This window comes from Sycon ciliatum, chromosome 5, assembly GCF_964019385.1.
Source record: "Sycon ciliatum chromosome 5, ocSycCili1.1, whole genome shotgun sequence".
Taxonomy (NCBI): domain Eukaryota; kingdom Metazoa; phylum Porifera; class Calcarea; order Leucosolenida; family Sycettidae; genus Sycon; species Sycon ciliatum.
The window spans coordinates 31,666,311-31,676,310 of NC_088647.1; the positions used below are offsets into that span (position 1 = coordinate 31,666,311).

General features: G+C 58.2%; 1 protein-coding gene and 1 pseudogene across 1 annotated transcript in view; both read right to left on the reverse strand.

The window, feature by feature from the left end:
* Positions 1-32, reverse strand: part of LOC135816495 (probable serine/threonine-protein kinase dyrk1) — a 932-nt pseudogene extending 900 nt beyond the window's left edge.
* LOC135817011 (uncharacterized) overlaps positions 1-10,000 on the reverse strand; it is a gene marked incomplete at both ends in the record, with an annotated part of 31,638 nt that overhangs the window by 9,407 nt on the left and 12,231 nt on the right. The window contains 4 exon segments of the mRNA XM_065330110.1: positions 206-234; positions 6,653-7,487; positions 7,908-8,384; positions 8,921-9,009. Of these exon segments, the coding sequence (XP_065186182.1) occupies positions 206-234; positions 6,653-7,487; positions 7,908-8,384; positions 8,921-9,009 (1,430 nt within the window).

Below are 10,000 nucleotides of genomic sequence, written 5' to 3' on the forward strand. Positions count from 1 at the left end.
TTGTTGTTGTTGTTGTTGTTGTTGTTGTTGTTATTGATGTTGTTGTCGGTGTGGTTGTTGGTGCTGTTGTTGGTGTTGTTGTTGGAGTTGTCATTGTCGTTGTCGTTGGTTTTGTTGTTGATGTTGGCGTTGGTGTTTTTGTTGGTGTTGTTGTTGGTGTGGCTGTTGGTGTTGTTGTTGTTGTTGGTGGTGGTGGTGTTGTTTTTGTTGGTGGTGGTGGTGTGGTTGTTGGTGCTTTTGTTGGTGTTGAGGGCAAGCTTTGAGCCCCGGGTTTGAGCGCCGGCTGTGAACGCCGGCTTTGAGCGCTGGCTTTAAGCGCCGGCTCTGACAGCCGGCTTTGAGCGCCGGTTCTGAGCGCCGGCTCTGGGCGCCGGCTCTGAGCACCGGCTCTGAGCGCCGGCTCTGAACGCCGGCTCTGAGCGCCGGCTCTGAGCACTTTTGGTGCTGTTGTTGTTGCTGTTGTTGTTGCTGTTGTCGGCTCTGAGGGCTTTTGGTGCTGTTGTTGTTGCTGTTGTTGCTTTTGCTGTTGCTGTTGATGCTGTTGTTGCTGTTGTTGTTGTGGAGATGTCTTGTCGATAGAAGTGAACGGGATTCTCTTTGTTGAGCAATGTCGCTCCGGCAGCAGATCTCACAACTTCAGGAGTCATGTTGGTCCCGGACATGACCTTAAACTGTGTCCAGAAAGGTAAGCCAAGATTAGTAAAACATCCTTGTTATCATTAGTGTTATGATTTTGTAACGTCCCATTTTTTGTTTACAAACTTGGTCTCACTCATTTTCTCGAATTTTTCTCCTCCTTGATGCTTCTCACTAATGCGCTCAATTTTTTACTCTTTCTTGTCGATATTCTTGCTATGATTCACCTTGTCTTTCTTGTTCTCGTTATAGTTTCCATTCTTGTTCTCATTATAGTTTCCATTCTTGTTCTCATAATAGTTCCCATTCTTGTTCTCATTCTTGTTCTCATTTCCATTCTGTCTTTCTAGTTCTAATTTCTGTTCTCATTTCTCTTTGTTCTCCTTCATTTTCGTATTTTGGTGGTTCTAGTTCTTTTTCCCATCCTGTTGCTGTTGCTGATCGCTGGCTGCTCGCTTGCCGCTCGCCTCGCAGCTCGCTTGGCCACTCGCCTGGCCACTCGCCTGGCCGCTCGTCGTTCCTATTCTTGTTCTCATTCTTGTTCTCATTCTAGTCCCTATTCTTGCTCTCATTCTTGTTCTCATTTCCTTTCTCTCTTTCTAGTTCTAATTTCTGTTCTCATTTCTCTTTGCTCTCCTTAATTATCGTTTTTTGATGCTTCTAATTCTTTTTCCCATCCTGTTGCTGTTGCTGATAGCTAGCTGCTAGCTGGCCGCTCGCCTGGCCGCTCGCCTGGCCGCTCGCTCGCCTGGCCGCTCGCTCGCCTGGCCGCTCGCTCGCCTGGCCGCTCGCTCGCCTGGCCGCTCGCCCGCCTGGCCGCTCGCCCGCCTGGCCGCTCGCCCGCCTGGCCGCTCGCCCGCCTGGCCGCTCGCCCGCCTGGCCGCTCGCCCGCCTGGCCGCTCGCCCGCCTGGCCGCTCGCCCGCCTGGCCGCTCGCTCGCCTGGCCGCTCGCTCGCCTGGCCGCTCGCTCGCCTGGCCGCTCGCTCGCCTGGCCGCGCGCCTGGCCGCTCGCCTGGCCGCGCGCCTCGCCGCGCGCCTGGCCGCTTGCCTGGCCGCTCGCCTGGCCGCTCGCCTGGCCGCTCGCCTGGCCAGGCGAGCGGCCAGGCGAGCGGCTCAAAGGCTTTGAGCTCCGGCTATGAGCGCCGGCTTTGAGCGCCGGCTCTGAGCACCGTCTCCGAGCGACAGCTCTGAGCGCCGGCCAGGCGAGCGGCCAGGGGAGCGGCCAGGCGAGCGGCCAGGCGAGCGGCCAGGCGAGCGGCCAGGGGCGAGCAGCCAGGCGAGCGGCCAGGCGAGCGGCCAAGCGAGCGGCCAGGCGAGCGGCCAGGCGAGCGGCCAGGCGAGCGGCCAGGCGAGCGGCCAGGCGAGCGGCCAGGCGAGCGGCCAGGCGGGCGGCCAGGCGGGCGGCCAGGCTGGCGGCCAGGCGGGCGGCCAGGCGGGCGGCCAGGCGGGCGGCCAGGCGGGCGGCCAGGCGGGCGGCCAGGCGGGCGGCCAGGCGGGCGGCCAGGCGGGCGGCGAGGCGGGCGGCCAGGCGGGCGGCCAGGCGGGCGGCCAGGCGGGCGGCCAGGCGGGCGGCCAGGCGGGGGGCCAGGCGGGCGGCCAGGCGGGCGGGCGGCCAGGCGGGCGGCCAGGCGGGCGGCCAGGCGGGCGGCCAGGCGGGCGGCCAGGCGGGCGGCCAGGCGGGCGGCCAGGCGGGCGGCCAGGCGGGCGGCCAGGCGGGCGGCCAGGCGGGCGGCCAGGCGGGCGGCCAGGCGGGCGGCCAGGCGGGCGGCCAGGCGGGAGGCCAGGCGGGCGGCCAGGCGGGAGGCCAGGCGGGCGGCCAGGCGGGCGGCCAGGCGAGCGGCCAGGCGAGCGGCCAGGCGAGCGGCCAGGCGAGCGGCCAGGCGAGCGGCCAGGCGAGCGGCCAGGCGAGCGGCCAGGCGAGCGGCCAGGCGAGCGGCCAGGCGAGCGGCCAGGCGAGCGGCCAGGCGAGCGGCCAGGCGAGCGGCCAGGCTTCCGGCCAGGCTTCCGGCCAGGCTTCCGGCCTGGCGAGCGGCCAGGAGAGCGGCCAGGCGAGCGGCCAGGCGAGCGGCCAGGCGGGCGGCCAGGCGGGCGCCAGGCGGGCGGCAAGGCGGGCGGGCGGCCAGGCGGGCGGCCAGGCGGGCGGCCAGGCGGGCGGCCAGGCGGGCGGCGAGGCGGGCGGCCAGGCCGGCGGCCAGGCGGGCGGCCAGGCGGGCGGCCAGGCGAGCGGCCAGGCGAGCGGCCAGGCGAGCGGCCAGGCGGGCGGCCAGGCGGGCGGCCAGGCGGGCGGCCAGGCGGGCGGCCAGGCGGGCGACCAGGCGGGCGGGCGGCCAGGCGGGCGGCCAGGCGGGCGGCCAGGCGGGCGGCCAGGCGGGCGGCCAGGCGGGCGGCCAGGCGGGCGGCCAGGCGGGCCAGGCGGGCGGCCAGGCGGGCGGCCAGGCGGGCGGCCAGGCGGGCGGCCAGGCGGGCGGCCAGGCGGGCGGCCAGGCGGGCGGCCAGGCGGGCGGCCAGGCGGGCGGCCAGGCGGGCGGCCAGGCGGGCGGCCAGGCGGGCGGCCAGGCGGGAGGCCAGGCGGGCGGCCAGGCGGGCGGCCAGGCGGGCGGCCAGGCGAGCGGCCAGGCGAGCGGCCAGGCGAGCGGCCAGGCGAGCGGCCAGGCGAGCGGCCAGGCGAGCGGCCAGGCGAGCGGCCAGGCGAGCGGCCAGGCTTCAGGCCAGGCTTCAGGCCAGGCTTCAGGCCAGGCTTCCGGCCAGGCTTCCGGCCAGGCTTCCGGCCAGGCTTCCGGCAAGGCTTCCGGCCAGGCGAGCGGCCAGGAGAGCGGCCAGGCGAGCGGCCAGGCGAGCGGCCAGGCGAGCGGCCAGGCGGGCGGCCAGGCGGGCGGCCAGGCAGGCGGCCAGGCGGGCGGGCGGCCAGGCGGGCGGCCAGGGGGGCGGCCAGGCGGGCGGCCAGGCGGGCGGCCAGGCGGGCGGCGAGGCGGGCGGCGAGGCGGGCGGCCAGGCGGGCGGCCAGGCGGGCGGCCAGGCGGGCGGCCAGGCGGGCGGCCAGGCGGGCGGCCAGGCGGCCGGCCAGGCGGGCGGCCAGGTGAGCGGCCAGGCGAGGCCGCTCGCCTGGCCGCTCGCCTGGCCGCTCGCCTGGCCGCTCACCGAGCCGAGCGCCGGGCCGCTCGCCTGGCCGCTCGGCTTTGAGCGCCGGCTCTGAGCGCCGGTTTTGAGCGCCGGCTTTGAGCGCCGGCTTTGAGCGCCGGCTTTGAGCGCCGGCTTTGAGCTCCGGCTATGAGCGCCGGCTTTGAGCGCCGGCTTTGAGCGCCGGCTCTGAGCACCGGCTCTGAGCGACAGCTCTGAGCGCCGGCTCTGAGTGCCGGTGTTTGAACGCCGGCTCTGAGCGCCCGCTCTGTCTCTCTCTCGCTCTCGGATCTCTCTCTCTCTCTCTCTCTCTGTTTTCGGTGGACAAAAATATCTCTGGCGTTGATTGCTTTCTTGCTTCGACTTCTGCAGCGCCTTTGTTCTCGTACTCCCCTTTATGTACAAGTGTTGTGCAGACCCTCCCTTAATATAGTCTGTCTCATTTTGTCCTGAGATGTTTTGATGCATAGTGATTATGACGCTCATCATTCGCTCCCTTGTCACTGGACAGTTCTGTCCGTTTGGTTTTAGCGAATTCAAATAAAGAAAACAAACAAACAACAAACTCTGAGTGCCGGCTCTGAGCGCTTTTGTTGCTGTTGTTGTTGCTGTTGCTGTTGCTGCTGTTGTTGTTGTTGTTGTTGTTGTGGAGATGTCTTGTCGATAGAAGTCAACAGGATTCTCTTTGTTGAGCAATGTCGCTCCGGCAGCAGCCTCTCACAACTTCAGTTGTCATGTTGGTCCCGGACATGACCTTAATCTGTGTCCAGAAAGGTAAGCCAAGATTACTATGCAGAGAAGATCCTTGCTATCATAAGTGTTATGATTTTGTACTGTCCCATTTTTGTTTACAAACTTGGTCTCACTCATTTTCTCGAACTTTTTCTCTTCCTTGATGCTTCTCACTAATGTGCCCAATTTTTTCCTCTTTCTTGTCGATATTCTTGCTATGATTCATCTTGTCTTTCTTGTTCTCATTATAGTTTCCATTCTTGTTCTCATTATAGTTCCTATTCTTGTTCTCATTATAGTTCCAATTCTTGTTCTCATACTTGTTCTCATTCTAGTTCCCATTCTTGTTCTCATTCTTGTTCTCATTTACTTTCTCTCTCTAGTTCTAATTTCTGTTCTCATTTCTCTCCTTCATTATCGTATTTTATTTATTTCACCGTCCAATGGCAAAAGCCAATGGAAAGGAGGGGGCGTTAGCCAGCCATGGCAAGAGAAGAAAAAAATGAAGGAAAGAAGATGATAATCGGAAGAAAATAATCCATCAGCGGGGTGAAATGTATCACTTTGTTGACCATGGTGAAGAGCGGCGAGATAAGCTAGCAAAAGAGGCGAGCGAGCCTACAACGTGGCATGACATTTAACATGGTCTATGAACTGTCTAATATTGGATATTGTCTTCATTTCCATGGACAGCTTGCGCCAATACGAGTATGCAGAGAAGATAGGAGAGTTGGTAAACATAGTTGACAAAGCTCTGGGAAGTACTATGCCATTGCGAGTGTCCCGTGCGAAAGTAAACCAATTATACTTGGTGAGATGTTCAGGGACAATGTTCAGTTTAATACGATGGACCAGAACGCATGACTGTCTCTGCGACAGGATAGAGTTGGGGCTGGTGGAGGCCAAACTGTATAGATCAGTAGAGGGGAAAAGAGAGGGTTTACGAAAAATAATTTTCAACACACGTTTATGATATATAGCAGCACACGGCCAGCGTTGCCTGGCCGAACGTAGCATGCGGGTGAAGCAAGTACATGAACAGCACATTGCTGTGTAACACCGCATGACCGGGTAGCTGTTTATCAGCAGTTATAGAACTGAGATTTACAATAGTGAAGGCTCATCCAATTATTGGGAAATTGTGCCTTAGGCATGTTGAGACATGTACGTACATGTACATGTGGCAGCTTGGACATAGAGAGTGTACTTGTGTTCAGCATATGGGATGATGGGATGCTTCATCCTCGAACAATAATGCGAACAGTTATGCGCAGCATGGTGAGTGAATGGAATCACGTATAGAGTTCTCAGTTATTGGGATTAGTCAGCCATGACAACAAATCGTCGGCAAAGTACTGCGGCACACCCGCAGGAGACACCAAAAAAATTCAAGGCAGGAGACACCATGCCCTGCACGAAACTGCTAAAGCGTGGCCTCAAGAGACCCCAGAAGAGGCAGAACAAAGGCAAAGTGGAAACCCAATGCAAGGAAGCCATAGGTCACTGGAGACGCAAGGGAAGGAGGTTCGGTAGGCAGTTGGATCAGAGGAAGCTGCAGGTAACAGAGATCTTACAGGGACAAATACAATGGTTATGGAGACTCCCCCTCCCCTCCCCCCTCCCCCAAAGCATGGTGTTGTTAGGTCCAAACCAACAACCTTCAGGGACTGCCCTTGGGACTTGTTTAAGGTCATGCAAAAGCAGACATGGAGTGGGAACTGGACACGTCGAAGTTGGAATGGCAGATTGGTGGATGTCGTGGGTATTTTCAGTATGTACACCGGTTCTCCTGCACCCGACCCAGTCAAAATCTCAGCTTCAATTACATGTCGCTGGATGCGCTTCACAATTAATCTTGTGCCATTGCACAACTTCGGCGCATCCAGGTTCCTGAGAAGCATGACCGGCACACCCACTTTGAGGTGAAGCAGGTGACTTGGTAAGCCTGAGGGGTTACAGGAGTTCAGGAATTCAACAGGGTAATCACCAGAGTCGTCATCTTCGACAGTGTCAACAGACTCGTACTGGACCAAGTCACCTGGCAGTTTGTGCATGAGTATCCCATTCATGTCAGTGACAGTGTCATTCAAAGGTGCAAGGATAGCTCTTTCTTTCAACCAAGTGGGATCGAAAAATTGTCCGCGACATCAGGGTAGATTATTCGTACAATGTCTTCTTGGGAAGCAGCAATCTGTGCGAGATCACTCGGAACCGCAATTTTGCCTGAAGGCAGAACGGGTATTGCACCGTTGCCGACTTTAAGGAGCTGCGCAGAGAATTGACCCGCATTGGTATCACTGCTACGCAGAACTCGCATGTTTGTGGTAAGTGTGTACTTCACCACGGAACGCCAGAATGCCGAAGACTTGATGCAGGCATTGATCTCATCAGCAGAAGTGCCTCTAGGAACAATAGGCAACGTTTGGCGAAAGTCACCGGACATCACAACCGTCACACCACCCATCAAGGAATTAGAGCTGCGCAGGTCTCGCAAAGTCCTGTCGACAGCCTCGAAAGCATGCTTGTATGACATCGTGCATTCGTCCCACACGATCAGCACAGCCTCACGAAGGAGCGCTGCTTTCTCAGAATCTTTGGCGATCGAGCAGGTTGGCTCCTCAAGGCGGTGCAGATCTAAGGGCAAAGCGAACGTGGAGTGAGCAGTCAGACCACCAGCCAAGATTGTGGCTGTTATTCCGGAAGAGGCAACAGCCAAGGCAACGTGTCCACCTGATCTAACCTTTGCAAGAAGTACGTTTGTGACGTACGTCTTACCTGTACCACCGGGTGCGTCGAGGAAAATCAACCCACCGTCACTTGCCTGTACCTGGTCACAAATTGCGTCATACGCCGAACGTTGATCGTCGGTTAGTGTCGGTTCTTGTTGTCGTACTTGCTCAAGCAACGCGGCACGGTCGTAGTTGGTCTCCCTTGCAAGAGGCTGGTCGGACAGAGTTGAACTTGCCTGTGATGGGTCTGGAAGGCCTGCACTTACCAAGGTTCTACCGCACATGGTGAGAAGGTGTGTCTGGATGGCGCAAAGGCACTGATCGAACTCCATCTGAGAAAATGTTCGCGCCTCATTCCCTTCCTGTCGACGCGCCGCCTGCAAGTAATCTTCTGACATTGCCTCACGGTATTCATTCCATAGTCGCAAAGGATCACTAACTTCTCAGAAGGACATCATGATGGAAAAGAGGTGCCTGATCGCAGCTGGATGGCTGGACTCGGCAGCCTGAAGCAAGGCACTGAGCCAATGCTCGTCGTCCTGCAGCAGACCCCGAAGCTGACTGGCTTGCCTGTACGTTTCGCAAACTTGGTCATCTACTGTCCTGACATCATCGAACGAAGTCGGCCCGTGAACAGTGTGCAGAAGGAGTCGCAAGTAATAGCACTCTGCCTGCCTTGGGTGCACAGCGTACACTCGGCCGAGAGCATCACTTTTCCTGACCCCCTCGTAGCCTGGGACAAGAGTGCCGACTTTGCGTCTCTTGAATTTCTTCCGTTGGGCATCCCACACGAAGTAGGAAGGCACGCTGTTGTACAGAAGAGTTCTCGCGAAGGCATCAGTGGCACAAAGCTTGAAGAAAGCAGTGAGAGTAGTCTCTGGCGGACTCTCACTTACCGCATGGGCGGTCTCTTCTGTGAAGTAGACTCGCTGGCCATTCTCCAAGTGAACCGCAAGGTGGGTGACTGTTGGATACCTGCCATGAATCGGGAAGCCAAAAATGCGCCAGACTGCCTCGCTACTGGAAACATACCGACCTGTCTGGTACCTGCTGACCTCATCGTTCTCATTCTGGACACCGAAGACTGCCTGATCCGAACCTTTGTTGATGTACTTTGTGATGTACTTGATGGCCTTTACAGAGTTGCACACCTCCACATTGATGTGCGCACTGAACAATCGAAGGAGGACTGGGTTGTAAGGCACAACCGATCTGTTGTCGACTTCGACTTCTTCATTTCTAATTTTCAACACCGTGAATGACCCGCCATCTTCCCCGGAGCGCCTGCGGTAAAGAGGGTATCCATCCCTGTCCGTCTGGGTGTGTTTCACCATTGGTTTGGGGTACCCTTTGCTGCACTTCCCATCTTTCATGCATGGCGCGCTTGTGATTAGTGCACCGCAAGGTCCATGGTTCATATGCTTTTTGACCAAGTCATGGAGGACAGGGTCATCCTCCGCCGAGGGAATTTCCGCACGAACAACATCATCCACATCAGCAGATGGAATTGAATGCTGGAGCCACAGTAGTGCATGCATGTGTCTGCTAGCTACACTGTTCGCACGCTTCGCGTGCTCAGCACGTGGTGGTGGCTACACGATTCGCACGCTTTGCGTGCTCAGTGTGCATGGCCTGCTATCAGAACGGCAACTTCATTGACCGTGGGTGTGTTCACCTTGTGGTGCTCGGTCTGCGCTCAACTTCACTGCGTCTTCAGTCGCAAGTCTGGGACATTGCCAACATCCAATGCCGTCTTGATGTTGACGATGTGCGGATTGTGCGCATGGAGCATCGCCTGCAGGTCAGCAACAGTGACGTGGTGGAGGTTGTGAATAACTTCGCACCGCCTGCTAGTTTCTCGCTCGCTGTCACCCATGAAATAAATTTGCAAGAACCTGTGCTCTTCGCCTGCCGGGGAAGGATTGACCCAAGTCTGTGGTAGATTTGCCCTTTCACCTTGAACGTTGGAATGTAGCCGTCCATGTACTGCTCATTCGCACCAAATGATGTCATTTGGAATGCACTGTTGTATTTGCGAATGCTCTGGAGGAAGTGCTTATATTCCTGAGTTGTAAGGCCAGAAAGCAGGTTTTTGAGCGGCTGAGGTGGCTCTGCATAGTCTGGGAGATCAATATTTCCACTTGAGCAACATATACCTGGCGGCTCATTTTTCCACGTTCTGGCCTTGCAATGCTTACACAGGACGTTCATGCCACCTAATGTGATGGACCTGTTAGTGGGAGTCCAAGTTGCTGTCGTAATGGAAGCCCAGTTTACCCCAGATATCTGGTTTAATGGTCTGTATGTTACGGGTGAAATTACCAGTACGCTCACCTGCTCTTGTAGTGGCCATAGGCTGTTCGTGGGGATCTGGCCCTGTGGCGGATGCATTTTCATCCGGGGGTGCTCCCTGCCGCTGAGCATTTTGGCTTTTTCGTACCTCCGTGTCCCCTTGCGTCTCGAGTGACCTCGCTCTGGCAACTTGCATACGGCTTTGACTTCGGCGATTGTCTGCCTGCTCAGGTGTCTCATGCGAACGTGCCTCAGCAGTTCGGCGGCAGTCACGGTCTCTGCGTTCCAGAGTTCGTTCATGCGTCTCCTGAGAGTGTGTCGCAGCAGTTTGTCGACGATTTAGAAGTCTGCGGCGATCAGCCTGTTCTTCAATTTCCCGTGACCTTGCCCTCTGCATTCGAACCCTGGCTTGTTCCCGTCTGCGGGCAATGACCTCTTCAACGTCGGACGACGTTATTGATGAGAACCGGCGGCGTCTTTTCCCAGACCGCTGA